We start from the raw sequence: 16,430 nt of genomic DNA on the forward strand, positions 1-16,430 counted from the left end.
CAGAAATGCCGGAAAATGATGAAAGTCCATCTCTCTCTCACTGTAGCATAAGGAAATGAGTGGGTCATGATAAGAGTTGAAGGTAGGGTTACACAGGTAGTGGTCAGAATTCCCTGTTTTACCATTTTATTATGTTGTGATGTTTGTGCAGATCTTGTGCTGAGAAGGAAGTGGTGAAAAGGACAATGCAAAGTTGGATAATTTGCTCAGTGATGGTGATGGGAACAGATAAATGCCTAGATTAGGACTGAAAGAACTGGTTTTTGAGATAGATCAATAAGATTTCTAAAAAGACCACGACTGAGGTTCAGGACATCTGAAAAAACTTTAGCTTATAAACAAATTTTTGGGTTTACTGGCATTACATTAAAGAAATTTTCTATTTTTTTTTTGTGCTGACAAGAACATCTATCATCATGTTCTCAAAATATCTTAAACAGTTTTTTAAAATAAAGCAAATAACAACAAAGCCATGCAAAAGCAGAATTATCCCCACTGTAGAGACACAAGCTCTGAATCTGAAATGATGTTCATCTATGTGGATATGGTGATTTAATTCTTTATAGGTCCTTAAATACAGCTGTGAAAAATACAGGCAGATTGATACATTTATGCAACATATTAGTAAGCATGAAAAGATTTCTAAATTGTGTAAGAAATAAAGTGAAAAGGAAAAAAGTCTAAGATTAAAGGGCTATAGAAAACACAGCACTGATAAACTCCAAGGTGTGTGTGTGTGTGTGTGTGTGTGTGTGCGTGTGTGTGCGCACAAGTAGTGAAATACATATATTTAAAATGGAATTTTTATATAAACATTTCATATATATAGAAAAATACAGATATATATATATATATATTTCATTTCTTTATGAGTGTAAAGATAAAAATACTATGTAGGACCATTATACTTATTATCATAATAAAACTGAGCATTAAAAAATGCTGTGAGTTACAATAAACTTACAATGAACAAAAAACAATTATGACATGTAGGCAGGCAATAAAAGGAGAGTACAGAAAAAAAATCATGCTTCAAAATAAGTAACTAAGCAAACAAAAGATGAATAAATAAATAATGTAGGTGTTTTGTTTGTTGCTTGTTTGGTTTCAACTATAGAATGCAATAATATGGATGGTAAAAACAGTGACAGGGTAAGTGATTCTCAATTGTGAGGACAATGAGTTTGGGTAAATGAACTTCAGAGGTATGTATTGTGAATTAATGTCCTCATGGACACATCAGTTCAAATCAAACAAGAACTAAAGGGAGAGTTACTAGAATTATTTATTATAGAGTACTTAGAAATAAAATGCAATCACTAAGTAATAAAATGAGTGTATTGTCAGATCTGAAGAACTTTTTCCATGATATGAACTCATGAGTTCATTTGTTAAATGATTTGAAAAGCAGGGGAAAAACCAAAAATAAAAATTCCATCCATATTGTGTATGTGCGCATTCCATGTACTTTACATATATTACATAGATTCTGCAACATTAGAGAGGACCTGAAAACTAAGGGCCAGAGAAATAACAACACATCATTTGTAGGAGTGATGTGGCAAGGATGTGAACCTTGTCTATATACTTTCAGACTCTATGATCAAATAGTGTATTTGGGTACAAGGATAAGAAGATAAAGAATTGGAATTCAGAAACTTAGAAGTACCATGAACAAAACAAAACAACATTTTTAATAGACCAATTACAGGAATAAATGCATAAAAGCCTTTAAATCTCTGGACATTCATTTTTCAAAATCACCAAGAGTGAGATAAGTATAGTGGAAAATAATTGAGGCCACAGGGTCAGGTTTGACTCTAGCATGGGCTACTGTTTAAAACAGGTAAATTATGAAATGGTATTAATACTAGTGTTTAGCATTTATTGAACACTTGTTACAGGATAGGTTCTATGAAAAGTATATGACCTCTATTATCTCTGAATTTTCACATGTACATCTGAGGGAGGAACACTTAATGCTACTTTTAAAGGAAAAACCTGAAGCATAAGACTAAGAAACTTCACTAAGATCATACAGCTACCAAGTGTTAAAAAAAGGTCAAGACCCAACTTGGAAACTGACAAAATGACACACTAAAGAAAATATCAATAATATCTCCTCTCTATCTTATCATTATATAACTATAATAGTTTCCTTAGTCAACATATTTTAATATGTGCTACTAATAATGTGCACTTGGTTACTAGAAACATTTAAAAATACATCCAGTCATATATCTTCACTAAACCAAACATCTACACATGCTTTGCTTTTGTGGTAATCAATGTGTGCTGTAGAGGCTTTGTTTCTTGAGGGATTATTCCTCCAAATAAGTGATGAACTCTTTTCCAAATTAATTAAGATCTCTTATAAGTACCACATAGCTCCAGGTCAAAAGAAGACTAAGACAGAAGTGGTCTGGATGAATTTGTAATCCACTGGGATATCATGGAGGCAGACTATGCTGTGTCGCCCAGGTTAGCTCTGCATAAGCCACATGTGTAAGTGTTAAGGTTGAGGAAAGGTATCCTGACAGTTGGGATCCAAAAAAATACCAGAGTCACACTGCTCAACAAACCTCACAGAAGAGATTTATTGGGGAAAACACAGGAGGCTGCCTCTGCCCAGGAGAGAAGAAGCAGAGAACTGAGTGGGAGGCAGGCTTAAATAGGGTTTCTTGGGGGCAGAGTTTTCCAGAGCGAGATTTCCAGGGTGGGGATCGGTGGAATTTCAAGTTGTGAGCTTGAGGACAGCTCAAGGATTGGTGGGATTTCAAGCCCCTGATTTCAACTCAGGGTTTTTACCCTACAACATGTCTGAGTCTCTCAGTTAAATATTAAAATGAGAGCATGAGTAAAACCTTTCATGTTGGAAAAGAACAATTTTGAGGAATTAAAACACATCACAGGAAGCTGGAGACGCCTCATCAGCTGACAGCACTGACTGCTCTTGCAGAGGACCTGTCCCCAAAACTCTCATGGTGGCTCACAACCAGATATAACTCCAGTTCTGTGGGATCTGACTCCCTTTCTTTTCCTCTGGAAGCACCAGATATGCATGTAATACACAGACACACATGGCAGACAAAACACCCATACATATAAATTAAATTAATAAATAAAACTTTAAAATATTAAAAATAATAGATCTCACTAGAGTTTAATTAAAAAAAACCAATAATTTAATTTTGATATCAAATTTCATTGTATTTCCTGAAGATGATAAATTTGAGCTATCCAAAGTACTAGGCATATTACTGTGATTTTGCTATCTCAGGAACTCAATATAATTAATGGATGGTGCTGACTGGAATAATCAGAAAAGCAGATGGGATTTTTGGGTAGCCTCTTCTTTTTAGAAGCTGATATGAACAATCTTTCTTTTGACATACTTCACATCTCACCAAAATATGGCAGGGATCTTTTTGTTTTCTACTGCTTGCTTTTCACATTGAAAAAAAATTAAAATAAACAGAGGACTGGAATCTGAGTATATAGTCATGATTATCACTGTTTCTTTTTCTTTTTTTCTCTCTTTTTTTACTTTATTTGTTTGAGACAGGTTTTCTCTGTGTAGCCCTAGCTGTACTGGAACTCACTCTGTAGACTATGCTGGCCTTGAACTCACAGACATCTGCCTGCCTCTGCCTCCCAAGTCCAGGGATTAAAGGCGTGAGGTACCACTTCCCCATTCACTAAGTCTTTTTATAATATGTTGTTTGACAAGTATATATTTGCAGAATGACATTTAAGCATCAAGTCTGACTTATCAAAACGTTTCCCCCTTTCACCTCACACAACTGAGGATTTATCATGTCTAACTGCAAAGCCCTTACTTTTATAAGACTTTACTCTAATTACCAGTTAAACATCAACAACAACCATTGTAACTGTGATCATAAGCTTTTCTATGCCATAGTTTTCACTGAAAAACAGAACAAAGTGTTGACTTATTCTCAACACACCTTACAGAACCATTGGCCCCAATCACATGTATGGTACACAGTGTGGTGAGTTAACACAATGAAAACTGTGGGGGTTTATTTAATGTCTAGAAAAAAAAGATATTTTCTTTCTTTCAAGGGATGTAAATAAGAAATCACAGATGTCCCTTTGATTCTGGCAATGACTTAACGTCACATACTGACTATAGAGGGAGAAATGAGCCAGAGTGGAAATTAGATTCTTATACAACAACTGAGTTAAGTCTGACCAAATTTGATAAATAATTCTGCTCTCTTGTAGACATAAACAACTTGGATTTTCTTCAAGATAACCTACTGCACAGATGTAGAGCTGATTTACAGCCTCAAATGTTATCTCTGGATAACTTGATGTGTTCACTACCTTTTCTACTGCCATATGGAACTTGAGAAAAAAGAGTAGCTGTAAAGAATGTGAATTTTGTAGTAGTCTTAGTCATTCTTATACCAAAAATGTACAAAATGCCTATCAACTATTCTCATTAAACTACAAAATAAACTACCTCGCATAATCATTCAACCACACAATCAAGAACCACCAATAATTCCTGGATGTGTTGCAAAAGCAGTAGTGCATTATTTTGGTGAACATACACACACACACACACACACACACACACACACACACACACACTTGTGAGCGTGCACACAAACAAAAAGGTAGAAAGGGGTTAAGAAGAGACATGGGAAAAAAAGAATACACTATGTAAAAGTAAAGTTGGTCAGTACCTCGAATTGACATCCCCATGTCCCAGCTGTCCATGCTGTCCATATCCAAATGTATAGACGTCTCCATTTTCCATCAAAACCACTGAAAGCAACAATTTTATAGTTTTATTCTAAGCATGTTATAGTTTTAATACTGCAACATTGAAAGCAGTATAATTTTCACTGTTGGATCTGTAGTCATGAAAATAGAGAATAACAAGGATGAAATGGTTGAGTGAAGCGAGGGCAGTGTAGAGCAGAGAAGGGAGGGTAACAAGGATGAAATGGCTGAGTGAAGCGAGGGCAGTGTAGAGCAGAGAAGGGAGGGTAACAAGGATGAAATGGCTGAGGGAAGCGAGGGCAGTGTAGAGCAGAGAAGGGAGGGTAACTCACGACAAGCTCTGCAAAAGCCATAGGAAACCTACTAAAGCAGAAGCCTCCTAAAATACACACATAGACAGAGTTTAAATCAAGTTACCCTACAGAGTTTAAATCAAGTTACCCTACAGTGGAGGGACAGTATCACAAAGAGACAACACATGCAATACTACTACTACTACTACTACTACTACTACTACTACTACTACTACAACAAACAACCAAACAACCCAGTCGCAGAAATGGGTTATCTCTTTTTGAGTTGTCCATTGTGGTACAATAGATCCCCAATAAACATTATAAACGATTGAAAATTCTCTTACTTCATCTCTAAAAATTGATGGAAAAATCCTACTGTATATTTGTACATGATATACTTGAACCACAAAAAAATGGAAAAATCAAGAAAGAATTGTTCTTGAAGCTTCATCCCAAGCTGGCTAGCTTTCACAGTGCCATATGCATGCTACCAAAGAAAAGGTAATTATCATTGTTAAAAAAGCTCAGAAACCTTCATGGAACAAGGGGTAGAAAGATTGTTAAAAAAAAAAAGTCAGAGACGATGGATGATTGACTGCAAGGAAATAGTATTTTCTAGATCCAAAAGGGCAGATATACATATGGACTTTCAGTGATTGTGACAGTACAATGAAGATCAAGGCAAAGACAGACAAAATCTCAACAGGGAGTGGGGGAGGTGGGCAAGAAGTCTCATCACAAGTTGATGAGCTATTAGCATTTGATAGCTAATGCCATAGGGGAAGGCATTTTGTTTAAGGATGTAAACCCTAGTAGGTCAACGACATTTCAGGGCAGATTCTGAACCCAAGTATTTTGGAGTAATTCAAATTGGACTTAATAGGTTAAAAGAGAGAGAGAGGGGGTGGGAGGAAAGGACTGGATGAGTAGGAAGGTAAGTATAAATCTGGGAATAGTTGGGGAGTGGAGAAAGTGAATATGATCAAAATACATTTTGTAAAATTCTCAAAAAATAAAGATTTTAATTTAAAAATAGGTAAGAAAAGTGTGGCAGTGCACAACTTGAATCCCAGTCCTTGGGAAGCCAAAGCAAATGGATTTCTGTGAACTTGAGTCCAGTCTCATCTATATAGTAAATTCTAGACCAGCTAAGAGTACACAGTAAGATCTTGTACAAAAAAAAAAAAAAAAAAAAAAAAATCAATATAAAAATTTGGTAAGAGTGGCTTGACTATTTCTACATTTAAAAAAAATTAATAAAATTTTTGTCCTGCAGAGCATTTTATAGATCATAAAATGTACACTCTTCTCATAATACATACTTTAAAACTCTTACAAATCCCATTAAATAACATTACAGTTAGTGATGCATGTTGGTTTATCTTAATAATGGATAAGCACATATATGATTCTGTTCTCTAATATCTAGAACATTTTAGAGGCAAGAAAGAAGGGCGGGACTCTACATAATTATATATATCAACAAAAACAAAAAAGTAGAATCTAAGGTTTTCCAATGTCTTATCAAGTAAGAAAACACAGACTTTATTTTTAATTCTTATAGTATAACCTAAGCTATTTAAATGGAATGCTAATAATTTACTAAGAATCTAACTATTTTATTCATTTTATTATTTCAATGATATCTATTTCTAATTCAACATTAACAAAACATGAGGTAATATTATAAGAGCCAAGAGATTTTAGAATTGAAAGGCACTTCAGGAATTATTTCATCTCCAGTAATTTCTTGAACTGAATTAGAAAGTTCATCAGCAGACAAACTAGAACTTAGTTCTCTTAAACAAGTACAGCACTCTTTCATCATGCTATAGTTTTTTAAAGAGATTCTGCAATAATAAACCTCATTGACTTGAGAGATACTGTGCCTTCACATGCAGGCAACAGGTACTGTTTTTCAATCATAAGCAAGTCATACACAATTGTAAAAATGAAGTTATACCCCAAAGTTCCAGCTGCTACCTGAATGGTGAAATCCACAGCTGACTTGTACTGCTCGGAGCTCACAGTCAAATCTCACAGAGCCTGGAGGATAGGTTGTGATTTTGCTTGCATCCTTTTCCCCTCTATCTCCACTTCCATCTGAAAATGTTATAATTCATGTTACATCATTATTCATATTCATAATAAATATTTAAATCAATTTACTATGGAAGAAAAGGAGAAAAATGTTAAAAGGAATAAGCAGAAGACTCTGTTGTTGTTAGAAGTGATAGATCAAGAAGCTACCTGCAAAGAATCTAGTCTGAACAGAATTATATATCCTTCTGTGTATGTATATATATATATATATATATATATATATACACACATACATATATATATACATATACATACATATATACATACATATATATATACTTCTGTTATAAATACTACTAAACCAAAAAAATAGGATCTGGTTACGGATAAAACCTAGTAAGCAAATTAGCTGTATAATGAAAATGCACAATTAAGTAATAAAAATAAAATTTTAATGTGAAATTTAAATTTGATATTGGAAAATTTAGTTTGCATAAAAAATAACTACATGCAAAGTCACTTAACAATAGTTTTGCTTAGTGATACTGTTAGTACTTGCTATTTATAAAAATACTAGTAGACTCACAATTGACAGATTTCTTAACCAGCTCTCAGAAAGGTTTGCCTTTTTGCCCACCAAGATGGCAGACCTCTACTAAACTCAAAAAGAAATGTATAAGGACCAAAGATCTTTAGTCAGGACCCTGCGGTCTGGCGGCCTGCCCCTCATCTCCTCTCTTATGCCCTCTCACTACTCTGGTTTGTCTTCCTGGCCCCACTTGCATAGCTTATCAGACCTTCTTTCTGCCTTTGTCCCTTTTTCTATCTTCATTCTTTTTATAATTTCACCTCTCAAATTGCTTTAGGCTTCTTTCAACCACTGCTTTCTAGATTTCATTTAGAAATGTATGATATCCTAACCATAGCATCCACACTCCAGAATATTAAAACCTAAATTTGGTAATGTGTGAATAAGATAGATAGCTTACTTTCTGAAACAAATATGACCTCTGTGTTATCAATATGCAAATTCCTTTCACACAGTATAAATGAATATCTGGAAGGAATTTCTACAGGTCAACTAGGCTAAACCACTCTATTGTAGCATAGAAACACTAAAAAAGTGTATACAACATGCAGATACATATGTGAATCTAAAGGCACACATTTTAAATTCTGCATTTTACTACCCATTTAAAAATATTAAATACAAGAACATTAAATCATTTAATTTTCATTTCATTCACTCTGATTTACTTTCATTAATATTTAGTTAACACAACTTGATCTAAAGTATGACCTTTTCTGTAAGAAAATGGCCTTCATCTTAAAAACTCTGAATACTTTCTAATGCTAGGGCAGTAAAACCTCACTAATTCAGAATAGTGTAAAATGGGTAGGCCCATGTGACTTACTGAAGAAGTATTAATTACAGAATATTGAAAGAAAAGTTTTGTTTTGTTATCTTCAAGCAATATAGATTACAGATTAAATGCTACAATGCAGAAAATATATTCCCCTACATTAGATTTCAAAATAGGCCAACATTACATTAAAATGTACCATAAACACAAAAGTCCTTTAACATACAAGAATTAACTGCTGGACCCAGAGGTTGAAAGCACGCTGAAGGAATCCTTCATTTCTTGAGCCCTTGGTTTGAAAAGCTAGTGATTTTAGACAGGTTTCCCCTTAAAAGTATGACCCTGAAAATTCAGAGGAAGAAATTACTTTGAATTTTGTATTAAAAAATATCACAAATACTGTACCTGAATTAGTGAGAGGTTTTACTCCAACAGCATAAAAAAATAATACCTCTTTTGCTAAGTTTTCTAATGTGGGTTTATCTATCAAACCAAAGAAAAAAATAAATTAAAAAGTTCTAACAGTTTTAGACCAGATGAAATGTACTCCTCATTTAAAGGTTCTCTCTCTTCTAAGAAGATGGTGGAATATACCCATGACCTCAAAAAAAAAAAAAAAAAAAAAAAAAAAGTGTGCTTCCCCAAAGTTTATTTAATCAAACATTAGATGGGAAGAAGCTCTATAATTTTCTCATAACTAGTAAAAATATACAATTATTAAAAGCAAGTGTGATTTAAAATCATAGTTATATTCACATGATTTTATCAGACTTAATGAAACAGTTTAAATGTTATTCCACTTTATATGAATGTATTTGTCAACTTAGAAACTTTTACCTTGACTATAACATTTTTCTCATCCCATGAATTGGAAGCTAGCATAAATACAAATCCCACAAAAGACATATAGCATCAGAGAAGAGAAAATTTTAAAGGCTCTATAATTTAGTAAATAAAATTAATGTGAAGAAAAGAATGAAAGATTTTATTGAGGTATCAAAATTCTACTTAAAACCTTGTCAGAAGTTGACATAAATACCCTATATAAAAAACCACACCTTAATACTATATAAGTTGCAAAAGGATTATCAAAATATAAAAATGACTCTTAGTCACTGGCAGACTTTTTAAATACACACACACACACACACACACACACACACACACACACACACCTGGGTCTTGATATAAAAATATGATATAATTATAATAATTTAGATTTTTTTTAATGTTTGGGAAAGAAGTGCTTATAAACAGTCAAAATGTTGTCTAAACTAAGAATCAGCACATGAAATTCAGTAAGGTCAAATATGTTCAAGCTCATTACTCAGAAAAAGATATGAGCAGCTAAAGAAGTTCATTTTGTGTTACCAAAACAAATTGTAGGCCTGAATTGCCTTATAACTGTCCTCTTATCATGAGCATAACTGCCATTTACTAATCGACGTTACAAATATCTATCATGTGATATTGAAACTATGAAATCTTGGCAGATATGTATTTAAAATATTGTATTTATTTTCTATAAACAACATCTAAAGGACTATATACCATCTAAAGGACTATAAATTTTTATTTAAATCCATGCATTTCTGAGCTAACCTTAGTCATACAACCCAAAAGTGATCACAGAACAAAGTTAGTGCTTTGATCAAAATCATTAAATAAAATACAAAGAGCAGTAGAACCTGCAATATCCTAAGTGCTTGATATGTGTTAAACACTGTAAAACCCTCAATGCCACAGTGGATAAGTGGTTGCATTAGAATCGTAGCTAGTGGTGTAACAGACATTGGACTTCTGCATTAACTTTCCCACTTATAAAACAGCAACAATGGTGCACACCCCACAATTGAGGATTAAGCAAAGTAATTTATAGAAAGTATTCAATCAATATTTACCATTATTGTTTATTATTATTTGCTTTAATCAACATAGCAGTCCAATGACATAGGTATTCTTTCACCATTCACTAAACCTCAACCAGTCCAACATCACAAATAGAAGAACTAGTTTAGAATTTGAATATAAATAAGGCTCATGTGGGTTTTTTTTTCCATCATTGAATCACTATATACTTAATGAAACTGCAAATTTGAGAATTCTAAAACAGAAGCAAAGAGTGCAGCCGGAAGAGTTAGAGCTAGCATTCATGGTGGATGCTCATGTGCAAAGATAATACATACACGTCACATTTCTTAATATAATCCTTATAGCAATACAGGTTGCTATTATTTGTGTTTTTAAAATAAACACATGATAGCTAAAGAGATTAAGAAATTTGCAAACAGCTGTGTAGTCTGAGTAAACAACAGATTTAGGACGAACCTGAACCATAATCAAAGGTCATAATACTTCCAATATATTCTATAGCAATCCCAAACAGAAAGAGGAGAAAATATTCCCAAGTGCTTGGCAACATACCTTCAAAACATCCCACCAGTCATTCTAAAATAGATTCCAAGACTATTTCTAGAATAATTCAGATGTTCTTAACCAGGTATAACATATCAAAAAACTTCCCTGACTTTGAGAAGTAGCTGGAGATAATGTTAATCCAGGAATCATTTTTCAAATCTAGTTTAGATCACATTTTCAAACCACCTACATATGTTATACAGACTTCTACTCGGTAGTTCAGTCTTAAACAATAGAGTTTTGTAATCAAAGCCTGCCATGCTGTATCTCTGAACTCCATGCAGTTGGCCAGAAGCTCTTCAGCTTTCCATCTTAGGAAGCACTGCTGCTAATTAATCTAGTTTTTAGCCCTTAAAAAGTCACAGGGCAGAAAACCAACTGTTATCATCCTACACCTGTACTAGCAACATAATTCATAATTATATTTAAGTGAGAAGATTACAACTAGCACAGTAAACCTATAAGTGTAAAAACTAAAGGCAACAGTAGTCAAAAGAAAAATTATATAAACAGTAAATATTAAAATACAGTGAAATATAATAAGAGCAGTTAATAGAGAAAAGAATAAAAGATGGGACAATGAATAAACAGCCAGCCAATTAACAAAGTGAGTGAACAAGAATTAGTGAGTGGTAAATTAATATTTATAGAAATAAAACACCATCTCATAAGATAACACGACATTCATTTGGGAGCAAAAGATGAAGCTGACTCACTCTACAAAACCAGGAAGACTATGTAAATGAAAAAACCTGGTTCTACACTTTAATACCACATCCTTCTCGAAGTGACTGTTACAGCATTACAAAGCGTATTCCAATGGCACACAAAAGTGATTTAAGACTAGCTTTTGATTAAGAGTTTCTACAGCTACTAAGTAAGTCTATTAGGAGAGATACCATTTAAATCTGTAACACCAGTTTTCATTTAATACTATACTCAAAACAATTTTTAAAAGGTATGGTTTTTCTGTAAGAAACTAAGATTTTAATCCGTATCATGAAATAAGAATGTATTGTTCTACTTTTGGTAAAATGTTAGAAGAATTCCAGTCATACATCTGTGGAAAAAAGAGATTAAGAAAATCTGTACTAAAAGTGGAGTATGATACCACAGATTTTGGTGAATAACAAATATAATTTATATAATTTGTGCTAAGAACTGTTCTACAGATTTACATATACATGAATTGTTTGATTACCAGATAAGTAAAGCAAACACAAGTCCTATTATAATAAGTACTATTACATTTAAAACCCTTAAATATCCTAAAATACATATACTACATTTGGACTCCTTGTCTGCTGCTTTGTTTTCTTTTTGCTTTGAGTGGCAAAATGACACTCTACGAAGGGCAAGCAATAAAGCTGGCACTCCCAGTAATTAGGAAAGTAATTTTTCAAAGATGTGTTCAAGTCTTCGGGCCAAAACAAAAAAGGGAGGGTATCAGTTACTATATGAACCTGTGTATACAGAATGTACTTTTAAAACTTCCAACTGTCTTCAGCCCAACATTAGGCATTTTAGAAAACACCAGACTAGTCATCTTTGTTTTACATCTAGTATCCTCCTATGAGTGAGTACATACCATGTTTGTCCTTCTGAGTCTGGGTTACCTCACTCAGGATGATTTTTTTCTAGACTTGGCCCTGGAGGAGACGGGAATGGAGGGGAGAGGATGGGGGGAAGGAGGGGATGGGACTGGGAGGGGGGAGGATGGGGGAACCCATGGCTGATGTGTAAAATTAAAGCACAAATATAAAAAAAAAAAAAAAGACAGACACTTAAAAAAAAAGAAAACACCAGATATTAAGTTGGACTAGGTAATGAAGAGTGTCTGTTTCCAATGCTAGAATTCAAGATACGTTTTAAAGTTTTTCCTCACTAAATTATTTCCTAAAATTAGCCAAGCTACATTTGGTTGTTGAAAACAAGTATAAGCACAGCTTGGGATTATTCTTCTTAGCCCAGAACTCTGCTTAATAAATAAACAATGCAGAAGGAGACCCCTCGTCTCTCTCTTTGGTTAGAACTCTGAACTCTCTTGAAAACTACATCTATATATTCTATTCTCTATGTCCATTTCTATATGGCCACCAAATAGCACGTATTTCTAGGTTCCCAGAAAAATGCACTTGCAGTGTTAATATATTTTATATACTGTATTTAATAATTTTTTAATGCTAAACCATATTAACAACATGAAAAGAACTAAAATGTTACAGTGTGATCATCAAAAAGCAAAGAATTAAGGATAAAAAGGAGGAATGATACTTTTTACCTTTTTAAAGTTCACGAACTAGGAAAATATTAATGAAAGTGATACACTGGAAACATACTCCCTGTTGCAGTCCACAAAAACAGAGAGAGAAGACCCACAGCCACACAGACAGCACCACTTTCAGAATGCTCTTTCTCCTCAGGCTATACACCCACACAAGCAAAGCAGCAGAGTCAGTTTGTGCATTTTCCCAGAGACAAAATCCCAGTGAGTGGAAGAAGTTGGGAGAGCATCCCACCTAGGTGATAAGGAAGACCAAATACCTTTGTGCTTGTCCCGTTTATGCTTTAGCTGAGCTGGATGGGATCTGAGTCTGGCTAGAGCCTGTTCTCGGTGGTTCATAAAAATAGGACCAGCAAATACAAGGGGGCCTGAGGAGAAACATTTTGTATGTGCATAGAAAAGCTCACAAAATGAAAACACTATAATGAGCAAAAATAAAGCTAAAATGCATGAGAAAAATTATTTGTAACTGTTTTGGACACTTTACTTATTTCAAATTCCCCAATCCATTATCTATCCACCATCTAACTAAAACATTACTACTTTAAGTACAGTTTATAAAGTAAAAATTCAAATTTTATTTTTAAAAGAACTGGGAACTTACTAATAGTATCAAATAGATAATCTAGAGGTTTAATCTTAAAAGCATTTTCAATACCATATATTAAAGATTAGCAAATATGTACTGAATGAAAACAAGTTGGTTTTCATTTGAAATAACAGAATACAACTAATTTTTAAGTTAATCTATAACAACGTATTCCAGATATTTCATCAAATTTCCTATGAAACCAGGGTAAAATTGTTACTGACATCTCCACATGCTGTGAACGCATTATAAAACTAGATGTTCAGAAGCGAAGCCCAGAAATTCTGAGTGAGTACATATACATGTGCATGTGTGTTTGTGTGTTTAACTATACATGTGGAGACAAGGATAACCTAGATTGAGTCTCATATTGACAATAGAAAGGACTATCAAGTTCAATTAACATTTTAGGGACATTAATTATCATTCATTAATTCATTTATTTCTGAAGCACCATTATACAAAACATAATCATGCATATTTATTACTTCCATTTATTTAGTTCTTTTAGGGAAAATATCTATAGTCAAAATAAAAAATAAAATTAATTTAAAATTTTAAAAGATCATTTTCCTTGTGAACATTTAGCTTGAAAAGAAAAAGAAATTTAGATTATACTTTAAGAATATAAGTACAATAATCTTGAGTTTTATCCACTTCAACAAAGTCTGCAAAGTTTTCTCTAAATTTGAGTGTTAAATCACTAGCATTTAAAAAAAGAATTATGAAGATATATAAATGCTGAAAAATTTTCATGACTCTCTATTAGTCTTCATTTTAATTAATTTACCTAATGGAAAAATTAAAACTATAGTCATAATAAATTTTACAAATAGTTTAAATATATAGTACTCTTTAGTAAACATAAAACAAATGAACAAGGAAAACATTTTGATTATGTTCCTAGATACAACAGAAAGATGAGTAGTACCAACACTTTGAAAACGCAAGAAAAATATTTCATGTGATTAATTATAATACAAACATGCAATTTTAATGTTAGAAGAATTAAGTATTATTTCTTTATAATACAGTAAATTTATAAACTGAGCTCTATTTCTAGAGGAAGCAAAGTACATATTTCAGTAAGAACAAAATATCTTACTTATGTATCACTATGAGTTAACTTATTAATGAAATTAGCATACAAATTACTCTTAAGTAATTTCCATATATGAAAATGAATATTGAAGTAATCACAATTTATCATAATGTAGTAAGTTATATTATCCTTTTCTGACTTTGAAGTCTGATGGAGATATTTTTACCTAGAAAAATACAGCTATTAATTCATTACTTAGTTTCTCACTGAATTCAATCTTCTGGTGTATAAACACAAACAGTACACAAGCAATCATGACTAGTAACATAAAGCTCTTACACAGCATTGTATCTTATGTACTAAAACAGTTCTCTCAGGTAAATAACTCGATCATTCATTTATCCACAAAACATTTGGATATTGCTTAAGTAGTACATACTAGGTACCATGGATATAATTATAAAGATATAGGACTGCAATAGGAAAACAGAAATAAAAACAACTGTATGATATTATAATAAGTGCAATAAAAGAAGTCTGTCATTAAGGATGAAAAGTCCTATGTTTAATTTGTTTGACAAAGAAATGTTTTTAAAGATGTGGAGTTAACAAGAGATATAGAAAGGATATTCCAGTTAAAAGATTTAGAAAAACTTGAGAATGCTAAACAATTTGTTCAGCCATTAAAAACTCAGGGAACCAAAGTATAAAATGGGTTATAGAGTCATGGGAAATTAATTTGTGTGCCTGGCATGATGGTACTCCTCTATAATCCCAGCACTTGGGAGGATCTTGACTTCCAGTCCAATCTGAGCTACAGAGTGCGACTCTGGCTCAAAACAAACACACATGCAATGTTTGACAGAATAAACCTCCATTCTGCAGGTAATCAGAAATTCCTATATTGTTTTCAATCAGCCAACAAAGATTTTCCACTTTGGGCTCCATTTGAGAGAACAACCAGTAAATAAGACATAAGCCTTGCTTCAAGAACCCACAGTCTAATGGGGGCTGGGTCATATACCGCCAAATGAGAAGTCATGAGCATGGGATACTAAAAGGAAACACACTAGAGGTGAAGTGAGAAAAACAAATGTTGGAAAAGTATGGATTGAGGGGATACTGAAAACACCACATAAACACATCTAATAAAATAAATGGAGTACTACAAAGGCTCAGTGATGGGAGGAAAAAAGGAAGCAGTTGCTGGAAATAGAAATCCAAACAGGTCTGAGCCTGAAGGGAAAAGGATGGGAATTGAGCACAGGGACAATCAATGATTTTACACGCAGAAGATCACAACAGTGCAGAATAACTAGTTTGGATAAAAGATGACCGTTAGACTGAAAAGGGCCAGAACGGGGTGAAGAACAGCTAACAAGGCTTTCGCTGAAACACGGAAAGGAGGTGATCTGAGCTAAAATGGGAGCAGTGGGGTTCTCAAAAGTAAAAACCCTCAAATCTGCTAAGGAAAGAAAAGGTCTGATTAACTTACTGGCTTGTTTATTTCAGTAGGAAGACAGTGACTAAAACAAAGCTGAAATAATAAAATAAGTCGATATCTAACAGCTCCCACTATTTATATGTATAAAGTATATTTACTTGTGGCCCACTCATGGACAGGAAAAAGAATGGAGAA

At 33.3% G+C, this 16,430-nt stretch overlaps 1 protein-coding gene across 13 annotated transcripts in view; it reads right to left on the reverse strand.

Annotated features, from left to right (window-relative positions):
* Positions 1-16,430, reverse strand: part of Mycbp2 (MYC binding protein 2) — a 243,679-nt gene that overhangs the window by 144,983 nt on the left and 82,266 nt on the right. For 12 of the 13 annotated variants that reach the window (XM_036198607.1, XM_036198616.1, XM_036198617.1 and 9 more), the window contains exons 18-20: positions 13,421-13,528; positions 7,035-7,154; positions 4,716-4,797 (exon numbers count right to left, since the gene is read on the reverse strand). In XM_036198607.1, the coding sequence (XP_036054500.1) occupies positions 4,716-4,797; positions 7,035-7,154; positions 13,421-13,528 (310 nt within the window). The remainder of the gene's footprint in view (positions 1-4,715; positions 4,798-7,034; positions 7,155-13,420; positions 13,529-16,430) is intronic. The other variant, XM_036198612.1, reaches the window with a different exon arrangement.

The sequence above is a fragment of the Onychomys torridus genome, chromosome 9, assembly GCF_903995425.1.
Source record: "Onychomys torridus chromosome 9, mOncTor1.1, whole genome shotgun sequence".
Lineage (NCBI taxonomy): Eukaryota > Metazoa > Chordata > Mammalia > Rodentia > Cricetidae > Onychomys > Onychomys torridus.